Source organism: Nyctereutes procyonoides, unplaced genomic scaffold (genome assembly GCF_905146905.1).
Source record: "Nyctereutes procyonoides isolate TBG_1078 unplaced genomic scaffold, NYPRO_anot_genome, whole genome shotgun sequence".
Taxonomy (NCBI): domain Eukaryota; kingdom Metazoa; phylum Chordata; class Mammalia; order Carnivora; family Canidae; genus Nyctereutes; species Nyctereutes procyonoides.
In genome coordinates, this window is record NW_026575140.1 from 25,969,516 (window position 1) to 25,982,979 (window position 13,464).

General features: G+C 52.1%; 1 protein-coding gene across 8 annotated transcripts in view; it reads left to right on the forward strand.

Moving 5' to 3' along the window:
- CTNNBIP1 (catenin beta interacting protein 1) overlaps positions 1–13,464 on the forward strand; it is a 72,748-nt gene that overhangs the window by 18,843 nt on the left and 40,441 nt on the right. For 4 of the 8 annotated variants that reach the window (XM_055305599.1, XM_055305605.1, XM_055305607.1 and 1 more), the window contains exons 2-4: positions 4,289–4,373; positions 9,250–9,368; positions 9,927–10,017. In XM_055305599.1, coding sequence (XP_055161574.1) covers positions 9,273–9,368; positions 9,927–10,017 — 187 coding nt within the window. In that variant the 5' untranslated portion in view covers positions 4,289–4,373; positions 9,250–9,272. Of the gene's footprint in view, positions 1–4,074; positions 4,209–4,288; positions 4,374–8,261; positions 8,468–9,249; positions 9,369–9,926; positions 10,018–13,464 lie in introns of those variants that run through there. The other 4 variants (XM_055305601.1, XM_055305602.1, XM_055305604.1 and 1 more) reach the window with 4 other exon arrangements.

Genomic DNA, 13,464 nt, shown 5'->3' on the forward strand with positions numbered 1-13,464 from the left:
TGCTGCTGACATCTAGTGGACATCGCCCAGGGATGCTGCTAAATATCCTATGATGCACAGGACAGTCCTCATAACAAAGAATTCCAAAATCTCCAACCTGCCAAGGTTGGGAAACTCTGCTTTAAAGCATCCCCAGCAATTCAGGGCGGCATGTGGAGCATGGAGGTGGGGTCTTGCGCTCCCCTGACCTTGTAGCTCTTCACCCTTTATCATTCCTTTAAGCCAGCTAGGCGCTGATGAGTGAACTGGGAGGGAAGGAGGAGGAAAGGAAGCCAGGTATTTTAAGCCTTTGATTTCTTACTGTTTAGTCTTATTCCCACCCCTGATCCTGGAAGAAAAATATCACTCACTCACATTGTCTATTATCACCCTGTGATCTTATCACTAGAGTAACTAGTGTTTATTGAGCCTTTGCTGTGTGCCAGGTACTGTGCCAAGTGCTCTCTCTGTGTTAGCTCATTTTCACAGCCCTTGAGGCAGATGCCATTATCATCCCCATTTTACAGATAAGGAAACTGAGGCTTATTGATGGGAAGGCTCTAAGCTGTCTGAAATTCAACCCCTGGTTCTTTCCCCAAACTGTTTCATCTGCTCTCTCCCACCTTGGTTGATAGGAGGTTGCTCAGCTCCCAGGCCTGGGAGTCCCCGTCCCATGCACCTGCCCCCCCACTGCATGCTGTACTGCTGGTCCTCCTGAAGTCCTGACCACTCCTTTAGCCTGGATTCCCACCACAGCCTCCCCCTGCTTCTGCTTTCACCGCCCCCTGCCTCTTCTCTGTATCTGAGTCAGGGTGGTCCTGCCAAAACCCAGGTTAGATTAGACTACACACTCTGCTGGCTGCCCTTTCTTAGAGGTCACATGAAGTTTTCCAGAGGCCTCTTGGGCTCTGGCCATCCACTGCCCTGTGCCCCTTGTCCCCGTGTGCATTCCCTTCCTGTGGCACCCATGGCCTTTCTTGCTATTCCTCCAGCACATCCTACCCAGCACATCTGGTCTCCTTCCAGATCTGCTCTGGGCTCCCACAGCTCACCCCATCACCTTATTCCAGTCTTATTCCACCCGGCCAGGACTACATCCCTGGTCCCCTCACCCAGCTCAGTTTTTATCATTGCATCTGTCGGTCACCTTCTTCCACCCACACTGTATTATTTCCCATTGATTGATTTTTAGTTTTTTTGTCTCTTCTCCCCTCTCACCAGAGTATGTAGGGATTTTTCATTTTTTTTCATTGATATATCCCAATACGCAGTAGGTGCTCAGTAAATTTGTTGGTTGAATGACTTCCCCAGGGCCACCTGGCTGGTAAGTGGGGTTACCGGGATACAGTTCTTCACTTTCACACATGTTGCGCCATCCTCCCCACCCCATCCAGGGCACAGTGTCTCCCAGATCTTGTTACTCACCACATTTTGACTCTGTCTCCAGAACACTTTGTAGGTGTCCATGGTAGTAACAGCTTTATCTAAAGGGTGGTTCTGCTCTACTAACCAGCCCCCATGGGCTTCTCTGTGGCCCGTGGAGCCAGTCCTAGCTGTTGAGCCTGTCCTCAGTGTCCTCCTTCCTCTCTACCAGCAAACTTCTATTCATCCTTCAAGACCTAGCTCTAGTTTCCTGTCCCTGGAGCTCATGGCAGCTAGTTCCTCGCCATCTGTGTTCTTGCAGAGCTCTGCACAATCCTTATTCTGTCACTTACTACACTGGGTCCGAGCCCTGGGTGTTTTCCTGCTGCTTCCGAGCTGCTCTGGGGTCAGTGTCAGGCCCCGTCCTTTTTTTTTTAAGATTTTATTTATTTATTCATGAGAGACACACACAGAGAGAGAGAGGAAGGCAGAGACACAGGCAGAGGGAGAAGCAGGCTCCATGCAGGGAGCCCTATGTGGGACTTGATCCCGGGTCTCCAGGATCAGGCCCTGGGCCAAAGGTGGCGCTAAACTCCTGAGCCACCCGGGCTGCCCAGGCCCTGTGCATTATATGCATCTGGCACTCTGGCAATGTTTGTGTCCTCACCTGACGTCTCTCTTTGACTCATTGTTAGGCACTGTTTGTGTTGTTTTCCATTTGCTTTGTGTGGTGTGATTTCCTCAGCCCCTCAGTCACTTCCTGGAAGGCAGGCTCGGTGTCACAGCCCCACTTTTGTGTGTCTTGTTCCACGAGCCTGACACAGGGCCATGTACACCAAGACAGGATTTAGGAAATCCTTCTTGGGTTTGTGTCATGTCTACTTAAGGTTCCAGGGCCCTTGGCAGGTTAAGAGGTGCCTTGACATTCTTTTTCTCATTCTGGACCAGCTTGATAATTTGCAGGGCCCCTTGTTCAAAAATGATTAAGCATTTTGAGACTGTGATAGCAGAGCTTTACACCAAAGGTGGGGCCTTCTAGGCCTCAGCTCATGAACCCACCCTTATCTCATTGTGTCCAGTGAGGGAGGACATGATAGAGGTCATGATTTCCTTTTTATGGAGGGCAAAATGAAGGGCCCAGATGGCAGCCACCACCTAAGGGTGCCTAGCTGATTGGCAATGAAACAGAACCAGAAATAGCCCGGCTCCTGGAGCACGCTAACTGCCTTCCACTGGCTCAGGGACCCCCAGGACTTTGAGCCTCAGTTTTCTCCTCTGTAAAATGGGGACACTGACCTGATCATAAAATGGCAAAAAGAATAGCTGGTTGCGAATCTCTGGACAGTCCCATCAGGAACAGCACTGTAGCCTTTGGATGCCTTCTCCTTTTTTTTTTTTTTTTTTTAAGATTTTACTTATTTATTCATAGACACAGAGAGAGAGGCAGAGACAGACAGGCAGAGGGAGAGGGAGAAGCAGGCTCCATGCAGGGAGCCCGATGTGGGACTCAATCCCGGGTCTCCAGGATCACACCTCAGGCTGCAGGCGGCGCCAAACCGCTGCGCCACCAGGGCTGCCCCTGGATGCCTTCTCCTTAAAGTCACTAGTACAGAGGTCCTCTCTGCTTCTTGGAAGGGCCTGAGTCTTATAGGCAGTAGGAGACTAATTGGCTGTTGCGGTAATTGAAGAAATTAAAGCCCTTCAGAAGTGGGAGAAAGCTGTCTCTTCTCATCTCTTTTTAAAAGAGTGTGGGGACTTGGATGGAAGGTTCCCCAGGGAGCCTTGGTATTTCGGTGTTTTGATATCTAGAAGAATAAAAGAGCAATTAATCGCTAAAGATGCCTGTTCCTGTAGGGGTAGTCTGGGGGTAGAGGGAGTGGCGGGGTGGGTGACAGCTCCTCCATCTGAGGGCCATTGCTGGTTGAAGAGATACTCAGACCAGAGACCCAGAGGGTTCGAGAAGCGTCTGCCCTGTAGGGCAGGCTTTTGAAATCGCATATTCTCTGGGAAACATGTTTTCTTCAGCCCCCTGGGTGAGTGAGCATCTTTCTTTGCCCAAAGACAGTGGAAGAGGGGTTTCACGGTTGCCCTTGGTCCTGCATCTCCCAAGGAACAGTTATCTCAGTGTCATCCTCAGACCTCTGTCCTCACATAGCAGGGCCGAGAGTTGGGAGTCAGCCTGTAACCAGGGGCTCCGAGGTCCGTGCCCATAAGCAGAAGACGTGGCCGGGCTGGAGCAGCAGGCACCTCTCCCTGGTGCCCCCCACCTGCCTCGGCCTGTGCTCCTGCCAGAGAAACCTGCAGAGGACCTCAATGATGAGGCTGTGGGCAAAAGAGGAAAAGACTGTGTTCTTTGATCCCTGCAAGAGGTGTATTTGGGGCCAGTAGACATGGGGCCAAGCCCGTAGGGTTGTAAATTGCCTGCAGCTGTGTTTTATGTGTATGGGGAGGGTTGGTTTATGTTTACATATACAGCTACAGATGTTCAGGAGGCACGAGACACACATAAATGCCTGTCTGAGCACAAAGCAGGTGGAGCACCGCGGTACCTGCGCCTGGCTCAGGTTATGTTTGGTGGGTGGGACGCCTTCCCGTGCAGGTGCAGGACTTGCCCATCAGCTGCCCTGGAGTGATTCACATCTCCAAGCGCAGCTCTCCATTGGACTTGGTGACTAACCCATGGAAGGCGGGTGTGTGGTGACCTGCTTCAGCCGGAAATGACAGGCGAGTATAGCTGCAGTCAGCACCTTATCCCAGAGGCGTCGGTGCAGGTTCCCTGGGCCGGCCAGACACACAGGTATTTCTGGACCATGTCAGAGCCCGTTGCCATGAGCTTCCCGCCAGTGTTGTGGATCCGCCAGCGTGGGGTGTGTGCTCTAGCTCCCACTCCGGCAGCCCCTCGGGCCCTCCCGGCTCCTCCCATGACCCGTGTTCTGTGTTTCCACAGGGCCCCACCTTCCTATTTCTCCCCGGCCACAGCCCGCCCATCACAGTTGAGCAGCTGTTTGCCTGAAGTTAATTTCCAGAGGCAGGTAAGGACCCCAGGGGAAGGACTTCTGGTTAACAGGCCATAGGGCAGTGCCGGGGAGCGGGTCTTGGGTCTGGGCTGCGGGGCCGAGTGCGAAGAGAGCTCATCTTGCTTCCTCTTCCCACCACCATGCCTGATACTGCTCGCTTCTCCAGCCATGTGGGTTCTTCCTCTCCATGCCGTGGCATGGCTCATTTTGTTCAGGCTAAGATGTGTGCAGTCTCTGCATTAATAGTTTGTATTAGTTCTGTGAATCACCATTATATGATGCATTTTTGTGCAACGTAAACATTGCACGAATGAAAATGTACAGTTTTTAATGTAAGCATTTAAAATATATCACTTTTTAAAAAATGGGTAGAACAAATGACGGGCTGGGATGCGTGGAGCAGAGGTGGATTGTGTGTGTAAAGGATTCTTCTGCTCTTGGGCCCCAGCCTAAGGTCACTCACTATTTTCTAAGCAGGTATGAGACCACCCCGTATATAAATGTATATTCCTGTTTTATAAATGTGGGTATTCACATAACATAAGCTTCAAGCTTATAAAGAAGAATAAGTGCAGATGGCTATGTTTGTATCCAGGGCCACTTATGCCTGTCAAAGGGAGGCCAACTTTCTAATCTGTTTATCAGAATGAATCTGACTGCTGCATGTAACACTCAGCAGTCCTATTCTGGGCTTCCTTCTATACTGTGGTTCTTCTAAAGCGACAGCCACTGCTTCAAAACTGGAGATCGTGTGCTGGTAGAGGTTACATCCCTGCAGAGCAGGGCAGGAGTATGCTAGCTCACGTGCGACCTCGATGTTTGCCACAGAATGCAGTGTGGCCTCTTAGGCCATGGGTCACTTTGTCACTTTGTGTGAATCCCTTCCAGTGGTTGGGATCCCCTTCCCATCAGCCTTCCTTCAACAGAGACATGGGTTCAGAACCAACAGGAATGTAGGGGGTGTGGTGGGGAATATGTGTATCTGCACTGAGCGTATGTACCTTGGTTTCTCTTAATTGCATTTGTCCCAATCAGATATAAGCTTCTGGACTCATACCCACTTTTTGCATAACACATGGCTATCTACAGCATAGTTTTTAGCCATGGGTCTCTGCCTTCACCATTCATTTGGGTAGTTGATGATTTCCTGTTTCTCTCTCATCTACCTTTCCCCCTAGTTAGCTCTCACAGTGGTGGCAAGGGGAGGAAGCAGGTCTGTCTCTGACTCTTGCAATTAACACGGAGGCATTTTCTCAGGACTTAGAATGGAAGTGCCACAGTTTTTTTTTTTTTTTAAGATTTTAAAAAATTTATTCATAAGAAACAGAGAGGGGCAGAGACATAGGCAGAAGGAAAAGCAGGCTCCCCACTGGGAACCTAATGTGGGACTCGATCCCAGGACCCCAGGATCATGCCCTGAGCTGAAGGCAGATACACCACTGAGCCACCAAGGTGTCCCAGAAGTGCCACCAGTTTACATGATGGGATGTTTACAGAGCAGCTGGGAGACCATAATTGAGAAGCATCGTTACCTTTGCCTCTCAGGGCTGAACTGCATGACTATTGTGTCCAAATTAGTTGCAGTTTGGATTTATGTAATTCACACATCCCACTGGAGCCCAATTATTGATCCCTACAGAGGAGAATAAGGATTTTCAAATGAAGTTAATCTGATACTTGTCAGAACTGTGATGAAAATTTAGAGCATGTTGTCTTGGACAGGCACCAAACTCAAACATGCCTTAATATTTTTGTAGCATATCAGCGACTGCAATATATGTGTTGTTTGGGTTGATTATGATTTACTCTCTTCAATTATTAATTTTCTTCACATCGATACCCCTGATACAGACTCTGTTTAGGACAGAATCGTGTCAGTCATGATGTCTTCATCTATTAGAATTGAAGTGTGAAAGGTGGGCACGTGTGCTTGTAGCTACTACATCCTGCCCCAAATCCAGCCCTGGGTGTTTCCCCTTTTCCGGCAGCAGGGCAAAGCTCAAAGTAGAGCTCGAAGAATACTAGAAAGCCAGATTTTTTTAGAAATGATGAGTCTTCCTCCAAGTGGGAAGAGACAGTTTTAAAAAACTGTCTCTACCAAGGAAGCTGAAGTGGGAGTAGCCTGATCCCAAAGACCCATTCAGGCCCCATAACACCCTAGGCCCATGGCTGGGTGGTAAAACTCCTCTAGTAATGACAGTATGAGTGTGGAAGGTCCCCCGGACAGTGTGGCTTCAGTGGAAGACAATGGAGTGATGTAGATCTGTACAGGATGCCAGGATTGTTGGACAGAGCGACATTCTGTAAAAATAGACCAGGTAAAGTGATTCACGCACACTCAGGCTTATGGTCATACTCACACACTTCTGCTGGTTCTGAGCCCACATCTCTGTTGGAGGAAGCATGACTGGTCAGGAAAGGACAGTGAGGAAGGGGTTCCCAACCACTGCGAAGCCAGGACCTCTAGGTCCTAGGATGTGCAGCAAAACCAGATACGTATCTTTGCCTGACTAGAGCCCGCCTCTGAATGATGAATAGATCTTGCTCTGGGATCTGGGACTGGGGTGTGGTTTGTAACCTAGGATCAGAATAAGGGCTTGAACCAGATGAGCCTGTTGAGGAGTTGGGGTGGTGGTAGGTATGGAATCTTGCTGGAATTCTGGTTCTTTTGTGCGTGGTGACACCTAGTGGCAGGTCACTGGTTTTCAATGCTGTCTTTCACAAGGAGAGAGCAGACTGACCATTAGCCTTTGGGCATAGGATAGGGTGGAAGATTTTCACTCCCTGAAGCCCTGACTCCTAGTTTGAAGGCTTTGTGGAGTGTTTCAGAAGCCCTCTGGAGAACGGGAAAGCCCAAGGCACTCCAACTGCTTGACTAGGATCCCTTTGTCAAGGCTCAGTTTGGCTATAGAGACTGGATTAGGTACTTTGGTCTGTTCAGGGTGACTTTTGGCCCTAAATCAATGTAGATATTATAGAGAGGGAGAAGCTGTCCTGATTTTCCACTAGCCAGCCAGGTGGTATCTGTTAAGTGCCTCCCAGACACAGTGCTGGGCTGTGGAGGACAGGGTGAATAAGTGGGCCCTGACCTTCTAGTGGGGCAGGGGAGAGACGATGAACAAGTACTCCAGCAAGACCCTTTTAGAAAATTGGGAAGAGCCTGGGTCCTGTGACCCAGAGGGGGTAGGGGTCAGGGGACATAGAGCCTGCTTCAGTTATGCTGTCAGGAAAGCTTCCCCAGGAAGGCGTCTGTAAGCAAGTTGAAGGATGAAAAGAAGCCAGCCCAGGCTCAGGGGACACCTAGTGCAAAGGCTCCTGGGGGAAAGAGCTTCTTGGTATGTTCTAGAAATAGACTGGAGTCAGGAAGGCAGGGCGTGAGGGGAGGCGTGAGGAGGAGGAAGAGGCAGGGCTGCCCGTGCAGGCCTCATGGGTGTTCGTGTGGGGTAGTGGAGTGGGAGGAAGTGAGAAGGGGTCCACGTGACAAGAGGTGATGTGATGACCCACAGCAGGACTTTCCCGCTCAGCTGTACTAGGGAGTTAGGGTTGTCCACTGCACCGATGTGCATCCAGCCCCATGGGGTGGTGGGGCTGCCTCTCCTCACAACCCTCTTGAGGTGCCTCACCCCTCTTAACCAGTATTCAGAGCCCAGAGGAGGTGGCAGGCGGGTAGACAATATAATAGGGGGTCTGGGGGGAAAGGAAGTGAGGGGAAAGAAGGCCCCAGAAGGAGAGAAGAAGCAGAGCTGCCTTGAGTGTACAGCTCTGCTTAAGCTCCAGCTTGCCAGTGTTTTAGCCCATCGTGTGGACTTTTGGGGCCAGAGCCCCTGCGAGCTTATGGGGACTGAGCAGTGGACGGGGACTCCAAGGAGGTTGCTGCCTGGGCTCGGGCACATTTCTGAGTCTGCCCTTTGCCCACAGAGCAAGCCTGCCTGGGAGAGCCTGCTGGTCCAGGGCATGCTGGCCCCCAAGGGATGGACGGCATGAGGAGTGTCCTTGGCTCGCAAGCCAGGTTCCCTCGGTCCTCTGAACACAGCTCCTTGGCACCAGGGCTGCTGAGGCTCCACCCCCACCAGCTGCTGCGTTATTTCTGACTCATCCAGGAGTTACAAGTGTGTAACCCAAACCCCTCCACGCCTGGCTTCCTCTCTGCCGGCTCCTCCTGGAGGGGGGAAACCCTGGGACTTCTCTCCTGGGACCTTGTTGCAGGTTGGGTCCTGGCCGTACCTGGACACAGCTGCTGCTGGCAGGAGCTGCCCTCTGACTGGGGTGGGGTGGCGAGGGAGGGTGACGGCGGTGAGCTCAGGGGGGTATCTGTGCCCCACAGCCCAGGCCTGCCTGTCCCCATCGAGGGACTCCTTGGAGTGCAGCCCAGGCGCGGGACCTCTGGAATTCGCCAGGGGCTTCTGCGGAGGGGGCTGCCCCAGTGTTCGGGGCTGGGTACTGATCTCATGGTTTCTCCAGCCAGAGGCACCAGCCGGCTGCCTCTGGTCATGTCATTCTTGCTCCTTGCGGAACTTACATGCTTTGAAACCCTGGGACACTTTGGGCTTCATTCAGCACATCTCCTGTGGCTCATAGCAGGGTTCTTGCTGAGGTGGGGCCGGAAGGCCGAGCTAGCCAGAAGTCTGGGTCAGCTAGGCGTCCCTGGGCCTGACAGCTCCTTGCAGAGGGTGTTGGCCGCCAGTGCCTGCTCCGGGAGCTAGCCGCTCAGTCTGGCTGTCCGGGGCCAGTAGGGGTGAAGGAGGAACACGCAACTCACCACCTGCTCTAGGCTCTCAGAAGTGAGCCCCTGAGGCACTCTGGGCTGCCTGACAACTCCTGCCAAGCACCCTGTGTGTATCTGGTGCATCTCGTTCTGACCCCCACTTCAATGCTTCTCCCCCATCTGCAGGAGGCCCCAGGGCTGGCCAGGGAATGAACCGCGAGGGGGCTCCCGGGAAGAGTCCGGAGGAAATGTACATTCAACAGAAGGTCCGAGTGCTGCTCATGCTGAGGAAGATGGGATCAAATGTGAGTGCTTTTGGGGTGCTGAGTGACAGGTCCCCCAGGGAGGGTGCCTGATGTGGGCAGAACAGAGAGCCACCTCCTGTAACACCCCTTCTCAGGGAAGGTGGGGTGCTGGGCTTGTGGTTTGACTCTGTGGCCAATTCATGTCACTCGGAGCCCTGCCGGTCCAGTTCCAGGGGTCTTGGTGGGGCAGTCTTCCCATCTCTGTGCCGAGCTTGGGCCAGGCGGGCGTGAGCCCCTAAAGGTCCTGACCTTCCTTTCCTCCCGTCTCCTTGGGGGGTGTCCATGGGGCGCTGTACAGGATGGGCACTGAGAGGGATGGGCTTCCTGGGCAGGCCTGTGCTTCTTCCTAGCCATGTGCTGCCCTGGAACCCAGTCTCAGATCTGATCTGAGTGGCAAGGCCTGTGGGCCCCGGAAGCTAAGTTTCAGAGTGGGGGTCAGGGTGTTTGCTGTGGAACTGAAGGGTCAGAACTCAGGAACAGGGGCCCAGGGATTAGAGGAAATACCTTCAGGGAGCCAGAGCGTGCCGCCCCCTCACCCACAGCTGTCTCCCCTTGCAGCTGACGGCCAATGAGGAGGAGTTCCTGCGTACCTACGCGGGGGTGGTCAACAGCCAGCTCAGCCAGCTACCCCAGCACTCCATCGACCAGGGTGAGTCCCGGCTAGGGCGCCCAGCCACACCCTTCCTTCCCAGAGAAGCTCAGCTGTGGTTCCTGGGGTAGACAGGAGGGGTTGGGGCTTTCCCCAGGTGGGAGCCAAGAACCCCATCAGGTGATGGTGGGGTTCCCCCCTTCTTTAGGCCAGGGGGAGGCGAGAAATAGAGGCATCGGGTTGCCCCTGTGATTACAGAGGCTCTGGTTTTTGCCTTTCCTCAGTCTTTGGCTTGACCGCTGCCCACCCATCACCCTGTGAAACCACCCTCGTGGGCTAGGACTTGTTCTGGGTGCCAACTATGCAGGTGCTTGTGTGTTCCTGGCTGTACCCAGATGGGAGGCCCCAATGGCTCTGAGTACCTGAGGTCTCTGCCTGAGAGTTATTTCCTCCCTGGGTGCCCTCATCCAATCATAATAATGGTAGTGGGTAACATTTGAGTTATTTATTGTCTGCAGGCATCTGATGAGTCCTGGACACTCAACATTTTGTTTAACTGTAGAGAGGTACTGGTGGTATTACTTGACTCAACAGGCAAGGAGGGCAGCCCTGATGGCCCAGGGGTTTGGTGCTGCCTTCAGCCCGGGGTATGATCCTGGAGACCCGGGATCGAGTCCCATGTCAGGCTCCCTGCATGGAGCCTGCTTCTCCCTCTGCCTGTGTCTCTGCCTCTCTCTCTCTCTCTCTCTCTCTCTCTCTCATGAATACATAAAATCTTTAAAAAAAAAAAAACAGACAAGGAAACGGGTTCAGTAGTAGTAAGCGATCGCCCCAGTCTTACACCAGTCACCAGAGGGCTCGTGATGCAAACCTGCTGCCCAGCTCCAGAGTAGGACTAGTCATGGTCTGTCCTGGAGCAGCAGGAGATGGGGTACTTATGGGCTCTCCTATTCTGAAGGGCTTCCTCTGACCCTGGAGCCCACAATGTCCTGACCAGCCCTTCCAACTATTCCTTTCCTTTTATTTTATCTCCCATTTGATATTATTGGCCATAAAATAATGTCAGATGTGAGCTGGCACCCAGAAGCAGAGTGCCGAGGGGCATGTTGCTGATCCGTGGGGCCCAGGAGGAGAGCAGGTGTAGCACTCGAGGCCACTTGTCTTGAAGCTGTCTTGCTGTCCCGGAGATCATAGGCCTCAGCTCTGGCACAGGGCCCAGGTTCCCTAGCTCTGACATCGGGTGTCACCTGGCCTGTGCACCTAACTCAGCAGAAACATACAGGGCGTCCCCATGGCGCCGGCAGCTCCCCGGGTTAGCCACTCACTAAGTACGACCTGCCTGGGCCACACTCATGCTGCCAGCCTGTTCTGAACTGTCAGGGGTGGAGTCTGCCCCTCCCAGGGTTTTGTTTCTGAGAGAGATCCTTTCTCATCCACAGCTGATCCGGGTCTCTAGCACGGGTCCTCCATAGCCCTCCAGACTCCTGGCTCCTGAACCATATCTCCCTGAAACCCTCAAGCTGCTGCGTCCCTAGGACATTGCCTTTTCTCCTACCCTGATTTTCAGTCCCTGAGTTAACCAGAATTTGGGATGGATATAAGAATGCCTCTAGTAGGATGCTCTTAAAGGAAAAAATCATAATAAGTTGTAGAACTGTATGTCAGTGTAGAGACCAGTGCCCCCGCAACACACACACATACACACACACACACACGCACACTCACTCACATGTGTATGTGTATATGGAAAAAAGCTGAAAGAATGTATACCAGGCTGTTAATAGGAAATTTTAATAGAGAGTAGAACTATATAAGGGACTTTAACTTTCCAAGTCATACGTTTTTATAAAACTCAATTTTTTAACATTGCACATACATTTCTTTTGTAATAAGGGGAAGTTTTATTTATTTATTTTTTTTTAATTTTTATTTATTTATGATAGTCACACAGAGAGAGAGGGAGAGAGAGGCAGAGACACAGGCAGAGGGACAAGCAGGCTCCATGCACCGGGAGCCCGACGTGGGATTCGATCCCGGGTCTCCAGGATCGTGCCCTGGGCCAAAGGCAGGCGCCAAACCGCTGCGCCACCCAGGGATCCCTAAGGGGAAGTTTTAAAAAGCATTAAGAGGCCTTTCCATCTCGCCTAGCTAATAGCAGTTGAGAACAAAAATGAACTCTGGGGTTAAGGTCACAATAACCTCACCTGGCCTCAAACTGCTTAATAGTCAGGAGTGACCTGTGGGCTTGTGAGTGTGACCCCAGAATTTGCATCCTCCTTGTTGTGGGGTGTCTATGGGACAGCCAGGCAGGCCTCAGATATGTCTCCCCAGGGAGCAGGCTTCTGGAGCTTCACCAGGACCCAGGTGGTGGCCGGGGTGGTTCTCTGCTATTGGGGTACCCTGCCTATTGCTCTGGGTCCCCACGGTTACTCCTTTTTTCTTTTTCTTTTTTAAGATTTTATGTATTTATTTATGAGAGACATGAATTTTAGATTTTATTATTCATGAGAGAGAGAGAAAGAGGCAGAGACACAGGCAGAGGGAGAAGCAGGTTCCATGCAGGGAGCCTGATGTGGGACTCAATCCCGTAACTCCAGGATCACACCCTGAGCCCAAGGCAGGTACTAAACCGCTAAGCCACTCAGGGATTCCCCCACCACGGTTACTCCTGAGCTGAACCACACAGGAAGACACACTGGTGCACAAAGTCCTGAGGATTCCTTTAGGCTGAGTAGGAGATAAATGGACAGCTATGCCTGGAAGAGCTTTACGAACATTGCATTATTTTTGTGTGCCTAAGGGCCCTGCAGACAAATGCACAAATGCACAACAAAGCAGCGATCAGTACAGGCTTTCCCGTTGTGGGGGCACAACCCTGAGAGTGGAACCCCATGTTTCTGCCCAAACTATGGGGCTAAATGAAATGGGTCTTGGCTAAAATTCTAGCCTGCCCACCTTATCTGTAGATAGGGCCGACCTCAGCTGATGCCACAAGGATGCTGCTGTCAGGGGCCCAGGTACTGCCCCGGATCATTGCTTCCAGTGCATGGCATCTCAGCATAAAAGACCCCTTCGTCCCCAAGGCCTAGGAGCATTCAGGGTGATGATGGGCATGACAGTCTGGCAGAAATCTGGTGTGAGCACCTCCTGCCACAAGGTGGCACTGTGTCTCAGCAAATGCCCAGCACGGTCCTCTGCAAGACAGAGCAGACTCCTTGAGTTCCCCTCAGTGGGGGCCTAGGGCCACCCACCAACGGGATAGAGCTTGGCATTGATCTACCATTTTCATTCATTCATTCATTCATTCATTTAAAAGATTTTATTTATTTATTCATGAGAGACAGAGAGAGAGAGAGAGAGAGAGGCAGAGACACAGGCAGAGGGAGAAGCAGGCTCCCTGCAGGGAGCCCGACATGGGACTGAATCCCGGGTCTCCAGGATCACGCCCTGGACTGAAAGCGGTGCTAAACCACTGAGCCACCTGGGCTGCCCAGTCTACCGTTTTTA